General features: G+C 43.8%; 1 protein-coding gene across 1 annotated transcript in view; it reads left to right on the top strand.

The window, feature by feature from the left end:
- CDADC1 (cytidine and dCMP deaminase domain containing 1) overlaps nt 1–8,006 on the top strand; it is an 84,394-nt gene extending 76,388 nt beyond the window's left edge. Inside the window, exon 10 of the mRNA XM_059684590.1 lies at nt 3,548–8,006. Coding sequence (XP_059540573.1) covers nt 3,548–3,621 — 74 coding nt within the window. The 3' untranslated portion in view covers nt 3,622–8,006. The remainder of the gene's footprint in view (nt 1–3,547) is intronic.
- The last annotated feature ends 7,119 nt before the right edge of the window (nt 8,007–15,125 follow it).

Genomic DNA, 15,125 nt, shown 5'->3' with positions numbered 1-15,125 from the left:
GTTGTTAGGTGGATATACATTAAAGATTATTATGTCTTCTTAGAGAAGATAAAATAATGCCTTTATCATTATGTAATACCTTTCTTTATCCCTGATAACTTTCCTTGCTTTTAAGTCTGCTCTGTCTGAAAATAATGTAGCTACTCCTGCTTTCTTCTGAGTAGTGTTACCATGTATATTTTTCTCCATCCATTTACTCTGTTTCTCTCTACTTCTCTCTCTCTCTCTCTCTCTCTCTCTCTCTCTCTCTCTCTCTCTCTATATATATATATATATATATATATATATATATATATATATATATATATAAAATAGAGGCCCGGTGCACAAAAATTTGTGCACTCGGTGGGGAGAGGGGGTCTCTCAGCCCAGCCTGTGCCCTCTCGCAGTCTGGGACCCCTCAGAAGATAACGACCTGCTGGCTTAGGCCTGCTCCTGGGTGGCAGAGGGCAGGCCCAATCCCTAGGTGCAGCCCCTGGTCAGGCTCAGAGCAGGGCCGATTGGGGAGTTGGGGCGCTGCCACCTATCACGCACAGAGCAGTGCCCATCAGGGGGGTTGGGGCTCCATACCCTGTCACACAGAGAGCAGGGCCGATCAGGGGGTTGAGGAGCTCCCCCCTGTCACACACAGAGCAGGGCCGATCAGGGGGTTGAGGAGCTCCCCCCTGTCACACACAGAGCAGGGCCCATCAGGGGGTTGAGGAGCTCCCCCCTGTCACTCACAGAGTAGGGCCGATAGGGGAGTTGGGGCACCGCCCCCTGTCACACACAGAGCAGGGCGGATCAGGGGGTTGGGGCGCCACCACTGTCACACTCAAGGCAGGGCCGATGGGGGGGGGGGTTTGGGGCGCCGTACCCTGTCACACACACAGCCACAGGGCGATCGGGGGTTGGGGAGCTCCCCTCTGTCATACACAGAGCAGGGCTGATCAGGGGGTTGGGGCGCCGTACCCTGTCACACACAGAGCCGCAGGGCGATCAGGGGATTTGGTCGCTGCCCCCTGTCACGCTGATCCTGGTGCTGGGAGGCCTCGCTGCTCTGCTGATCCCGGTGCTGGGAGGCATATTACCCTTTTACTATATAGGATAGAAGCCTGGTGCACGGGTGGGGGCCGGCTGGTTTGCCCTGAAGGGTGTCCTGGATCAGGGTGGGGGTCCCGCTTGGGTGCCTGGCCAGCCTGTGTGAGGGGATGATGGCTGTTTGCATCTGGTCACACCCCCTTCAGGGTGGGGGTCCCCCTTGAGTGCCTGGCCAGTCTGGGTGAGGGGATGATGACTGTTTGCATCTGGTCACACACCCTTCAGGGTGGGGGTCCCCACTGGGGTGCCTGGCCAGTCTGGGTGAGGGGCTGAGGGCCGTTTTCAGGCTGGCGGGTGACTGAAGCTCCCAACCTGTCCTTTTTTCCTTTTTTTTTTTTTTATTCTGGGCCAGCTTTAGCTCTGAGGCTAGGCTCCAGCTATGAGACCTCCGCTGCTGAAAACAGTTTTCTGGCCTTTGTTTACCTTCTGTATTTGAAACAATGTTGCGGTCCTGCTGGCTGAAGCCCAGGGTTTTGTTTAGCTTCTATATTTGTTACAATGTTGCTTAGAGTGCAGCTGAGAGGCCGGCAAGGCAGGCAGGGAATGTTGGAGTCCTCCGTCACTGAAGCAAGCAAGCCTCCCTGTTCGTGTCAGCTGCCTCGCTGCCAGCCGCCATCTTGGCTGGCAGTTAATTTGCATATCGCCCTCATTAGCCAATGGGAAGGATAGCGGTCATACGCTAATTACCATGTTTCTCTTTTATTAGATAGGATGTGTGTGTGTGTGTGTGTGTGTATAATTTATTTTAGAGGTCCCACCCTACAATTGTCAGTTGTTAAACACCCAAGGCTTTTCCACTCTGGTGATCTTCTATTCCTGGCCCATCGTCCTTGCTGTACTCATGTCTGTCTAACTACCTACCACACTTAAACATGGATGGATCTTAAAAATAGAATGTTGAATGAAAAATCAAGTTGCAGAAGACTAAAATACATTAGGATACGGTTTCCTATATAATGTTTAAAAGGAAGCCAAATAGCTTAGCTGGTTGTTGCTCAGTGGTTGAATGTCAACCCATGCGTTGACCCATGAACCCGGAGGGCACATGCCCGGGTTGCAGGCTCAATCCCCAGTTGAGGGCATGCAGGAGGCAGCCGATCAATGATTCTCTTTCATCATTGATGTCTCTATCTCTCTCTCCCTCACACTTCTTTCTGAAATCAATAAAAACATTTTTTAATAAAAAAAAAGGAAGCCAAAAAAGGAGGACCTATGTAATACCTTCAACAATAAAGATTAAAGTAAATAAATAAATATTTTTTAAAAAGGAAACCAATACTGTAGTGTTTAGTATATGTGGTAAAATTATTTTTAAGACGCAATGGGAAACAGGATTCAGGATAGCAGTTTCTTTTGAATGGGGTGAAAGAGGAATGGGATTAGATTGGGGAGCATACAGAAGTAATTTTGTTTTAGTTTTTGGGGGGTGGTCTTGAATATACATTTTATTATTAGGCATTAAAATTTCCATCTGTGTTATATATATTCTTTTTTAAAAAAAATATATTTTATTGATTTTTCACAGAGAGGAAGGGAGAGAGATAGAAAGCTAGAAACATCGATGAGAGAGAAACATCGATCAGCTGCCTCAGCTGCCTCCTGCACATCTCCCACTGGGGATGTGCCCGCAACCCAGGTACATGCCCTTGACCGGAATCGAACCTGGGACCCTTCAGTCCGCAGGCCGACGCTCTATCCACTGAGCCAAACCAGTTTCGGCTATATATTCTTTTTTAAGAGAGGGGGTAGGCTTTCCCGATCTGCCTCCAGAGGGCAAGACTGCGCCCTCTTGATCAGGTGTCCTTATGGCTAAGAAAACAGAGCAGAGCAGAAAACACAGACTTGGAGGGCAAGCAGGTCCCTGGAAAGATGAGAAGCAGCAGGGCGGGAGAAACTTTTGGAGATGATGGATATGTTCACCACATTGGCTTAAGTGATGGTTTCTGGGATGTATACTAATATCAAAACTTATCAAATTGTACACTTTAAACATGCAATTTCTCGTACCAATTAAGCTCTTAAAATCAAAAGACGGGGCGAGGTTGAAGCCAGCCTCTTCTCCCATCCGAGCAAGGAGCGAGGCCTGACTCCCTTCCAGTGGAGGAGTGTGGGAACCGTGGAGCCTTCCCTCGTACTCGCTGTGCTCCACAGACTGTTCCCTCACCTCCTTAAAGGAGAAGGAGGTGCATTTTGTTTCTTCCCAGGTAATAAAAGGAACAAATTTTCCCCAAAAAATGTTTGATGAATTGTTGGCCTTACACTGTTGTGAGTCCATTTTTTTAAAGCTTAGATACTGTGTTACCTGAGTGACTTATCTGGAATCTGTCTTCAACAGTTGAGCATGTTAAGATAATGAATATTCCTTTTTAACTTAAGCATTATTTTGATCTTGCAACCTATATGACTTTAACGAATGCAAACAGATTTGAAGTGAAGTTTTCCTGACGTTGTTATTCTTGAACACCAGATGGTGTGGTGCGACCCATCCCTCCGAATGAAGAAATGCACCCACACAAGAAGCTGTGTCTTGGAAACCACTAAGGAGACCTGTCTGAACTGGAGTGAAGACGTCAAGAATTTTCATTGCACTTTAAAAAGTCAGCCTTGTTAACTCAGACAATAAGGCCGGACTTTGCAAGTAGTTGAAAAGAATCTGGGAATCCTAATTCATTACTAGCATATGAATGACATTAATGGTAATATTTTGAGATTTGCTTTCTGGAATATAGTTCCGTGCTCTTTTACTACACTAAATGGGGTACCAGTAGTGGAGGCATAGTGAGGCCAGCTTGATGGCCCACGGGATTGGTCTCTCCCTGTTTGCTGTATATTCACCCGTCTAAATGGGGGTGTGGTTCACTGGGGGTCACATCTCAGCAGAGAAATACACATCTTTTAAGAAACATTAATTCCCTTGGATTACAACGGTGACAATCAATAAAATGCTCCAAGGATTTTATTTTAAACAACCTGGCCATTTTATTTTAAATGTTTTTATTGATTTTAGAGGAAGGGAGAGAGAAAAGTAGAAACATCAGTGATGAGAGAGAATCATTGATTGGCTGCCTCCTGCACACCCGATACTGGGAATCGAGCCTGCAAACTGGGCGTGTACTCCGACCGAGAATCGAACTGGTGACCTCCTGGTTCATGGATGAACATTCAACCATTGAGCCAACCTGGCCATTACAAACAATTTTTTAAAAATCCTCACCCAAGGATATGTTTTCCATTGAGAGTGGAAAGGAAGTGGGGAGGGGAGAGAGAGAGAAAGAGAGAGAGAGAGAGAGAGAGAGAGAGAGAGAGAGAGAGAGAGAGAGAGAGAGAAACATCAATGTGAGAGAGACATTGATGTATCCAACCAAGTATCAAACCTGTAACCTAGGTATGTGCCCTTGACCAGAATTGAACCTGTGACCCTTCGATGTGAGGGTTGACACTCTAACCACTGGGCATGCCAGCCAGGGCCAACCTGGCCATTTTAAAGAGTCATTGTATGAATCACCAGAAGTTCACATTTATACACAAAGCTTTCTAATAACCAGAACTTATTTAAGATTGACTCACATAAATGAAGTTAGTGGACTTTGTCTGCATTACTAGAAGTATATTTTTTAAAAGGTTATTAATTTTTCTTAAGTCTTTCATATGTAGAAATCATAGTGATTTGTTGGACTACAATGATATATTACTGATTTAGGATAGCAATAGGAAAATATTATTTTGAGATAGTATTACTATTTGATAGCACTCCTGAAATCACTAGCAATGAATTTTCAATTTGGTTATGATTAACAGAGAAGAAATAGTTTGGAATATTGAAACTAGCTTTTTAGAATTCTATTCATAATGATGACCATTTTCCCTCCACATAATTAACACCGAGTGTCTCATGGCTTTGAATTCAAGGCCTTTCAAAAACATTTGCAATCATTAAGCATACTGACAGTCCTGAAAGTAAACTTATGGTCATTTCAGTTACATCATTCCAAACTGCTCTTCAGGAATCAAATCAATCTCTCTCTCTCTCTCTCTCTCTCTCTCTCTCTCTCTGAGAAATTTTCAGAAAATTACTTCAAAGATGAAGGTTCCTGCTTTGTACTTTCCTACAGTTAGAGAGGGAGCTGCAGTGGCCCTCAGGCCCGTGGCAGGCTGTCCTGAGGAACTACTCCCCTGGTGACAGAGAGGTAACCAGGCTTGGCTCTGCTGATGTCCCTTCCTGTCCACGACACCACGTGGCTCCACAAGGCCTCTGCTGGTTCCTCAGAATTGCACAGGACAATCCGAATCCTGACCAGATGCTCTTGCTTGTACAGAAGGCTGTTTAGTTCCACTGGGAGTTCAAAGAAGTCATAGCAGGCAGGTGAGAACTGCCAGCATTTTTACACAAGGTGTAGGGCATGGAATAGAGAGGGAGGGAGAAGAGGTGCCTTTAGAGATAACCAGTGGTTAAGCTCTTCTTTAATATTTATCAATATGCAAACAGATTTGTTTATATCCCCAGTTGCTTTCGTACACTAATTAGATATACTTAAAAGTTTTCTTGGATTTGTTGTTTTACTAATACGTTACCTCCATCAAATGTTTTATTAATCAGTCAATATTTTGTAAGACCCAACCAAAAGCCTGGAATACTGCCAGGTTTATGGATTTATTGTTGGGTGTTGGAGGGGGGTGGATATCAGAAGATACATACAAATGGGAGAAACATACAAAAGGGAAAAGCTATGATTCGGAAATGGAAAATTGATATTTCCATAGCACTATTAAAATGGTCATGATAATGCCATCTTTTTCTGTACAACTGGTCAGATTTCAGAATTTATTGAGAATTTACTATGTAGTACCAGAAGGTAAACTCTATGAGGCAGGGAGATAGATAGATAGATAGATAGATAGATAGATAGATAGATAGATAGATGATAGATAGATATAGTTTTTTTAAACTGCTGAATCCAGTGCCTACAACAGTGCCTGGCACATAATGGGCATTCAGTATTTGTTTACTGATCGAATGACTGCTGGACACTGGCCAGACGCTGGCGATGAGATGTGTAAGAAATTCTCCCTGCCCTCAAGAAGCTCACAGTCTAGTGAAGGATACAAATATGTAACCAAGTAATAGAGAACAATTATCAGAATGTGGTCCCTGCCCCAACGGGTTGGCATCACCTGGGGACTTGTTAGAAATGCACCTTCTTAGGGCTCATCCAGACCTTAAATCAGACACACGCTGGGGGGTGGGGCCGGGCAGTCTGTTGTCTTCGCAGGGCCTCCGGGTGATTCTGATGAGCTTCACGGCTGAAAACCACCCAGTGGATGTAGGTAAGGAGCAGTGCAAGGGCCTCGTCAAGCATGACTAGCAAACGTTTTTCCATTTTTAGTTTTGCTTTTAATGTAAGTGCACATGTTGACAGATTGGCTGACTTTAACATGTACGTTGTAGTAATAGATCAAGGATTTCCATTATTGTAAATTCAGTTATTTTAGTAAAATTACACCTACACATTTAAAATGATCAAATAGTTCATTAAACATTACTTTGAAACAATAGTCCCCCCTTACCCCAACCCTCCCCAGAGGCAATCAGGTTTGACTATTCTAGCTGATTCTTTTGTATTTATCTCCAAAACTCCAAATAATGTCTATATTTTCCCTTAGTAGTTTTTCAGTTTTAGGCTTTTATATTTTGAATTTCCATTGTGGAAGGCTTTCTTTCACTTCAGTCTCCTCTCCACACACTTCCGTCTTCCGACTATTGTTATACTTTTATTTTGGTTGCATCAATATTCACTGTCTGTTATTATGACAATGTAAATGCTGTTCACAGTTTGTTACGTTGTGCACTATGATTACTTTTCCTTTCCTTATTTAACTTATTTTCCTGAATTTAAAAATTGTATTTTCGCTGTGGGGGTTGGGTTTTTTAAATTTTATTACTAACCTATAGCCAAACTCTTCTCCCAATTCTGTAACCTTCTCTCAGTGCATTCAATACATTAGGTATCCTAAAAAAAATTCTTGTACCTTCTATCTAAAAAAGCCTCTGACTACCTCCAGTCTGGACTGATTGCTCACTACACTTGCTGCACAGGTGTCTTCTGGGCTCTCCCTCATACGTATCTTGGGGATCCCTCTTTCCTGGGACCCATTTTTTCTTTCTCAGTTTGGTGGGGCATATCTTTCAGAAGATTCCTGAGAAAGGGCACATGGTGGTAGGATGTCCTTCAGATAAGATTATTATTGGGAACAGTTATGATATTGTGAGTGTCTGTAGTTTTTATTTTATTCTCACATTTAATTGGTAGTTCGATTGGCTATAGAATTGTAGATTGAGAATAATTTTCCCTCCGAATTGTGAAGGCATTGTTTTATGATTGTTGTTACTCTACTAGAATGAGTTCCAAGGTTTGGGTTGAAACCCTACGTAGAGTTACTCAGCACTAGGTAGTCTGGGATGGTGTGGCCTCCTGGGACTTGCAGAGCCTCCTGGGGCTTCACATTCACAAGCACAGCTTCCCAAATGTTGCCATTGCGCCCTCTGTTCTCTTTGCCTGTAAGCTTACGTTTCAAACAAAACAGAAATCCTCAACTTTCATTGTAATGATTTTTGTGGAAAAACAGGTAAATGTATATGCTCACTTCTCCATTTTTGTAATTTCTGTAATGTTTTGGCTTTAAGCATCAAATTCTTTTCCCATGGTTATTTTAAACATTGTAAATCATATATTTAGTGCAAACAGCCACCTCATAATGTCACTATGTGTATTTTCCTTAGGGATAAGCCCCAAAAATGTTGTGCCAGAGGAGTACGTGTTCTTGCCACGGGCAGTTTTTAAGATTTGATGGAGACAAGGAATACTTAAAAAATGCATGCTTTCTGAAAAACTACATGTGGGGATAAAGAGTTAAATCTTGTTTGACATCACTATGGCATTTAGATGTTTTTCCATTTGTTATTTCTGATTGCATGTTTTAAAGGCTTTATTTACCTGGCTTACTGTGCATTTTGTTCTAGTGTTTAACTCCCATCTCTGCTTGCAGTGGTCCACTAGGCGATTTCAAGATCAAGTTTAATTTAGACTCAGTTTATTAACCTGGGTGCGGATGGCTCCTCCAGCACCTCCCAACTGTTTACCTTGGGCATTGCCTACTGAGCTCCCCATGGCGCTTAATTATTTATTCTATGAACATCTTTGACAATAACTCAAAATATGAAAATATCATTGGTAAGGGACTGCTGCCAAATTTTTAAAAATCTTTTATGATACATTTGAGTGTAGTTTCAATATGCAAAAATCAAATTCATGAAATTTTAGTTATCTGTAAAGATTATGTACAGTGGAAAGGTAATGAAGAACTATAGTCTATCTGGTTTTACAAAGGAACCATCAAGCCTCTGTTTCTTATGTGATGATAGAAAGAACTCATTAGTAAAAGACTAGTGAGTTTACATACATACCAATATGTAGCAGAGTTTTAATTTTATTTTACCACTTAGTGTTACAACCTTTGTTTCTATAAGGGTGACTATAGCCCAGCAAGTAACTGCTCCTGCAGTCCCCTCCCGCCTGTCTTTGCCGAATCTTTTCACTTTGGTCATCTTTATTTATGGATCAGTGAATGGTACCAAGGCTCTTCTTTATAAACCTGAACTTTATCTTTAGTGACACTAAGACACACGCATTGCTCCTAATTTTCCTGAATGTTTATTTCTAAACCCACCTAACACGTAGGAGAGAGAAGGAAGGGAGCCCATGTGGGGACAGAAGCCCCTTGGTGAGTGCAGCACAGGGTAATTTGTTGGGGAAAACACATGAATCCCAGAAGGACATGAGCTAGGACTCTCCTGGAATATCTCTCCTCACACATACCCCCCTATCCACGTTAGATGTTACGGCAGTTATGTTATTGCAAGTTTCTACCTTCAGCAGTTAGGTCCGGGTCAAGGTGAACAAGGGAGAAGCCTTGGTTCATGGCAGTGCTGATGCCCACACGTAAAGGGCAGACCCCCAGGGCACAGGTGGCCAAGGTGCCTGTTTGCTACAGAGCACGTGCAAACAGGACAGGCTCTTCCTGGTGAGCAGAGGCGGGGCGGGCGGGGGGGGGGCGGGGGGGGGCTTGAATAGCTTGAAGTACCTTGTGCAGTCTGATGTGCACAATCCCAGCGTTTAAAAAAAGCAGTTTAAGCCAAAACACTCGAATGTACTGTGAATGCAGGATGCCATTAAATCTCAAGAAATTTAAGCCAGTGAGTGGAGGGCTCCTATTGCATACCATAACTTCTGACCAACTTGGTTTCATCATATCAACTATGATGATAACCAGTGGCTGTTCTCTGGGCTCTTCATCTGACCATCCCACAGCTCACTAGCATGTTTCTGAGTGCTCACTGCATGCCAGGCACTCCACAGAGAGAAAACGGGGGGGGGGGGGGGGAGGGTTGCCAGAGGGCAGAGGGGTTGGGGAACTGGGTGAGAGAGGTGAAAGGATTAAGAAGCACAAATTGGCAGTTACAAAATGGTCATGCAGGTGTAAGAACAGCACAGGGATCAGAGTCAGTATTGTGATAAGTATGCATGGTGCTAGTTGGGGTAATGGAAATATCAAGGGGGACACTACGTAAAATATATGATTGTCTAACCACTAACCTGAAACCAAGACAAAATAAAATTGTAAAAAAAAAGAGGATAATAATAAATACTTTGTAAGATTATTAAAAGGGCTAGAATTAATGTATGACATTCTTTGCACAATGTAGGTGTTCAATAAAGTAGCTGCCTTTTATGTCTTTTTTAGACGGAGTGAGTCTGTAATGGCAACACTTTCATTTTAAATTATTCTGGAAGTGGAAACATTTCTAAATAGAATTCCATACACTTTTGTCTTGTTAAATAGGCTATGGTCTACCAGCGGTTCTCAACCTGTGGGTCACGAACAATGAAAATACATCCTGCATATCAGATATTTACATTATGATTCATAACTAGCAAAATTATAGTTATGAAGTAGCAACGAAAATAAATTTTATGGTTGGGGGTCACCACTACATGAGGAACTGTATTAAAGGGTCGCAGCATTAGGAAGGTTGAGAACCACTGGCAGTTGTTTTTTTCTTACGGACTCAGAATCAATATTTCTGGCAGCTTCAATGCAATGACGCCTTTAGGCCCTAAGTAAGTGAGTCTTTCGTCCCTCTATTAAATAACCTGAAATTGCTCTGTTTTGAAGGGTCTTGTGCTTGCTTTTTCCCACTATTTTTATGCAACTCTCATTTTCAGTTTGTCAACTCACTCTTTGTGTAGCTATGAAAGAAGCCCATGTACCCTATTCAGATTTGTCATGCTTTTACATAGAATAACAATACTTTTTAGAATTGTATGTAATTCTGAGATGACAGACTTAAAGCTCTCCTACAAACTAATAATCGTTTTAATATGTGAAAAAATGAATAAATAAACACACAGAGCCTAGCAGCCGTTTCTGTTACAGGCAGCCCAGAGAGCCCAGGAAACGTACTATCGGATCGCCTCCGGGGTCAAGAGGGGCTGTCCCCACTCAGTTCTTGTCTTCATGTATAAATAAATTTATGTAGTTAGTTAATACTCACTGGAGGATGTTTTCCATTGATTTTTAGAGAAAGTGGCAGAGAGGGAGGTAAGAAGAGAGAGAGTGGGGGTGAAGGAGGGAGGGAGGGAAGGAGAGAGAGAGAGAGAGAGAGAGAGAGAGATGAGAGAAACACATCAATTAGTTGCCTCCCGCACTCATCCTGACCTGGGACTGGGATGGAACCTGCAACTCATGTATGTGCCCTTGACCAGGAATTGAATCTGTGACTCTTCACTGCACAGGACAAAGCTCTAACCAAGGAGCCACTTTGGCTAGGCTCATATAAATGAATTTAAACAAGTGACCCTGATTGTGTTGTGGTAAGGCCAATTTATTAAAGCAAGCAAATTTACTAAAGAAGCAAGGCAAGAGAACCAAGATGGCACTGTAGGTAAACAGCCAGTATTTGCTGCCTCCCCCAACCACATCAAAATTACAACTAAAATACCTTAACCGGTTTGGCTCAGTGGATAGAGCGTCGGCCTGTGGACTGAAGGGTCACAGGTTCGATTCCGGGCAAGGGTATGCACCTTGGTTGCAGGCACATCCCCAGTGGGGGGTGTGCAGGAGGCAGCTGATCGATGTTTCTCTCTCATCGATGTTTCTAGCTCTCTATCCCTCTCCCTTCCTCTCTGTAAAAATCAATAAGATATATTTTTAAAAATAAAAATAAATAAATAACATACAGAACAACCACCATTCAGAACTGCCGGAAGCCTGGCTGAATGGAAGTCCTGCAACTAGAGAAGGAAAGGAAGCGCATGGGGACTCGTAAGGGGTGGAGGCACGGCACGAGCTGGTCCAGCATCCAGGTGTGTCATTTCTTTCAGTCGGCAGCAGAGGCCTCCCAGGAGAAGCAAGGGTCCCAGCCCCACACAGACCCCGCCCAGGGTCCCAGAGCTGGGAAGAGAAGTCCCCTTAACTTTGGGCTCTAAAACCAGCAGCAGTTTAGGCTGAGTAACACGCAGGCTGCTGGAGATTCAGGAAGTTCTTCTTAAAGGGCCAGTGCATGAACTTACAGGGTCCTGCTTCCTCTGAGCTCCAGCACTGGGGCAATGGCTTTGGGGATCCAGGGACATACGGGGAGGAGCTGGACTGTTTGGCATTGGGGCAGGAACTTGGGGGCAGCTTTCTCCCAGATGGGGGTACTTGCAGGGGGCATTGTTCCTATGCTGTGATCTCCCCCATCGCAGAGCTGACTGGCAGCCATATATGAGTTTCCCTCAGCATGGCTCACACTGTTTGCCCTGTCCTGGTGATGGCCTGAGACTCTGCCCTATCCAATTTGCAGCCACACATAAGCTGTTTGCAGCAGCTTTTCCATGTGAATGGCCTGTCCTGGCTCAGGCTTTAGACTTTCCTAAAATCTCTCAAGCATCAGCTGGCATCAGCATGCCCCAAACCTGCCTTGCTTCACAGCTGGGCCTTGTCTGGCACTTCCTAGCCCAATACAAGTAGCAGCCACCTGCAGATCTCTCTCTGTGGCCTTAGGCAGTGGCTGACTTTGCATCTCCCAGGAAGCCGCAGAGCCAGTGCACCCAGTGGACAGCTTCAGACCAGCGCAGATTACATCTCTACATGTGCACAAGTGACACACTCAGGGGCAGACCCAGTGAGCACCAAAGCCCCATGAAGCAAGTCCTGCTCCACAGGGGTGTCTCCTGCACAGCAGCTCTCCCACTGTAGTTGCAGCTGGTCCTCACAGACAATTGATCTGGAGGTCAGTTCTTCCCTCCAGTGATGCCAACAGTAACCAAGGCTAAACTACAACAAGACTGTGCACACAGCCCACAGGGGTGCACTAGAGTGCCCAGCATAGGTGACTGGGGAGGCTGAGCCACTGGGTCCTACAGGACACCTAGTAGGACCCTCTACCAATTCCAGGAAACATAGCAGCTCTAGCCAGTACTTAGAAACAAACACAGGGAAGCAGCCAAAATGCAGAGACAAAGAAATGAAACAAATGGAAGGAAACAACTGGATACAGAATTCAAAACAATGGCTATAAGTTTGCTCAAGGATCTTACTGAGAGCTTCAAATTACTTAATGAGACTTATAAGAATCTTATTGAGAATGTCAAAGACATGAAAAAGGACCAGTCAGAAATTAAGGATACACTAACTGAAATAATAATTTACAGAGATTCAACAGTATAGTAGAGGATTCCAAGAATCAAATCAACAATTTGGAAGATGAGGATGCAAAAGACACCCAATGAGAACGGCAAAAAGCCCAAAAATGTGAAAATAGTGTAAGGAGCCTCGGACAACATTTGCATTTTGGGGTAACCAGAAGGAGAATAGAGACAGCAAGATATTGAAAACCTATTTGAAGAAATAATGACAGAAAACTTCCCCTACCTGGTGAAAGAAATAGACTTACAAGTCCAGGAAGTGAAGAGAACCCCAAATAAGAGGAGTCCAAAGAGAGATCTAGATCAAGACACATCATAATTAAAATGCCATGGGTTAAAGACAAAGAGAGAATCTTAAAAGCAGCAAGAGAAATGCAGTTAGTTACTTACAAGGAAGCGCCCATGTGACTGTCAGCTGATTTCTCAACAGAAACTTTGCAGACCAGAAGGGAGTGGCAAGAAATATTCAAAGTGATGAATAGCAAGAACCTACAACCAAGATTCCTCTACCCAGCAAAGCTATCATTCAGAATTGAAGGTCAGATAAAGAGCTTCACAGACAAGAAAAAGCTAAAGGAGTTCATCACCACCAAACCAGCATTACCTGAAATGTTGAAGGGTCTTCTTTAAGAAGAGGAAGAAGAAATGGAAGAGAAAAAAACATCAAAAATATGAACAATAAAATGGCAATAAATACATATCTATGAACAATTGAATCTAAAAATCAAAATAAACAAGAAATCTAATGAACAAAGTAAACTAATGAGTAAAATAGAATCGGAGGCCTGCAAACATGGAACAGACTGAGGAATCTCTGAGGGGAGGGTGGAGGGTTGGCAGGAAGAGATTAATCGAAGCTCTTACATGCATATATGCATTACTGTGGACACAGACAATAGGGTGGTGAAGGCCTGGGGCAGGGCAGGCACCAGGTGGAGGAGCGCCATGCGGGGAGGAAGGCGGGCATCTGTAATACTCTCAACAATGAAGATTTTTTTAAAAAAGAAAAGAAGCACAGCAAGCAAATTAGTTCATCCAGCTTAGAGCACAGATGGCCGTCAGGCAGGTGACGGGGAGGCCGAGCCACTGTGACGTTAATTGGGCGGGGGTTTGAGGTGTTAGTTACACCCGCCTGTCTATAGGTTTCAAAATTCCTCTGCTGAATATTTTTTAAAATACACTTTTATTGATGTCAGAGAGGAATGAGGAGGGAGAGAGAGATAGAAACATCAATGATGAGAGAGAATCATTAATAAGCTTCCTCCTGCAAACCCCACACTGGGGATTAAGCCCGCAACCCGTGCATACGCCCTGACGGGAATCAAATCATGACCTCCTGGTTCATAGGTCTATGCTTAACCACTGAGCCACGCCGGCCAGGCTCTGCTAAATATTTTGGTACAAATCCTCTAGGTCCCTTTTTAATTTGTTGTGGCCTTCCCAGGATTTATGAGAAGTGCCTGGCAATTTTATCTTGCCAAGCCTTGAGACTACTGGCTTCTCTGTTTAGGGAGTAAAAAATAAAACTGCCCTTTTTTCCTTTCCACTTCTCCCCTCCTTTCCTGCATTCTCTCTTAGGGAGGCTTATAACCATTTGCTCTCAAGGGTCCTTGGGAAAGATAAGGGCTTGAAATTTACAAGCTCTCTGCAAATTGCCCACACTGTTTGGCCTTGTTTTAACATTCTTATCTCAGTTTTCCTATTCCTCTTGCCCTCAATTTTTCCTAGCTTTTCATTGCTCTGTAACATTTCTGCACAGGGGCCTCTCATGCAAACTACACTTCAGGAAGAAATCTGCACTGAACTATCTGCGGGTGTTTCTGCCAGCTGAGCCAGTCCTTATAAAAGAGTTCCTGGAATCCTATTTCAACCAATAGGACTGAGGCTTTCCCCAGCCAATTGGAGCTTCACAGCTATATCCCCATCAGTTTTGTCACTGACCAATCAGAGTGGCTCTCTTATGACCAATCAAGACTGTGCCCTGTGGACCAATCAGACTGTGAGGATTTGGATTCCTCATTTGCATGAGGATGAACCAGTCAAGGATTGGGTGGGTGACTTCTGTCTATATAAGTCACCTCTCCTCTGGCTCTTGGAGTAAACTTTTCCTTTAAACCAAAGACTAAAGATTGTGTTTCCCTGGCTGGAGCTACTAGCTGGAGCTGTCTCAGCAGAGTGGACCAGGGCTGGCTGGAGAGGGGCCTGTCCCCAGGATCACTCTGCCCCAGGGCTGCCTAATGGCTGTGCTGTTTCACATGGTGCTGCCTCACAGTTGAGCTGTTTGCACTGAATAAAGTTTTC

The sequence above is a fragment of the Myotis daubentonii genome, chromosome 2 (genome assembly GCF_963259705.1).
Source record: "Myotis daubentonii chromosome 2, mMyoDau2.1, whole genome shotgun sequence".
Classification (NCBI taxonomy): domain Eukaryota; kingdom Metazoa; phylum Chordata; class Mammalia; order Chiroptera; family Vespertilionidae; genus Myotis; species Myotis daubentonii.
This window is presented reverse-complemented; position numbering and strand designations above follow the sequence as displayed.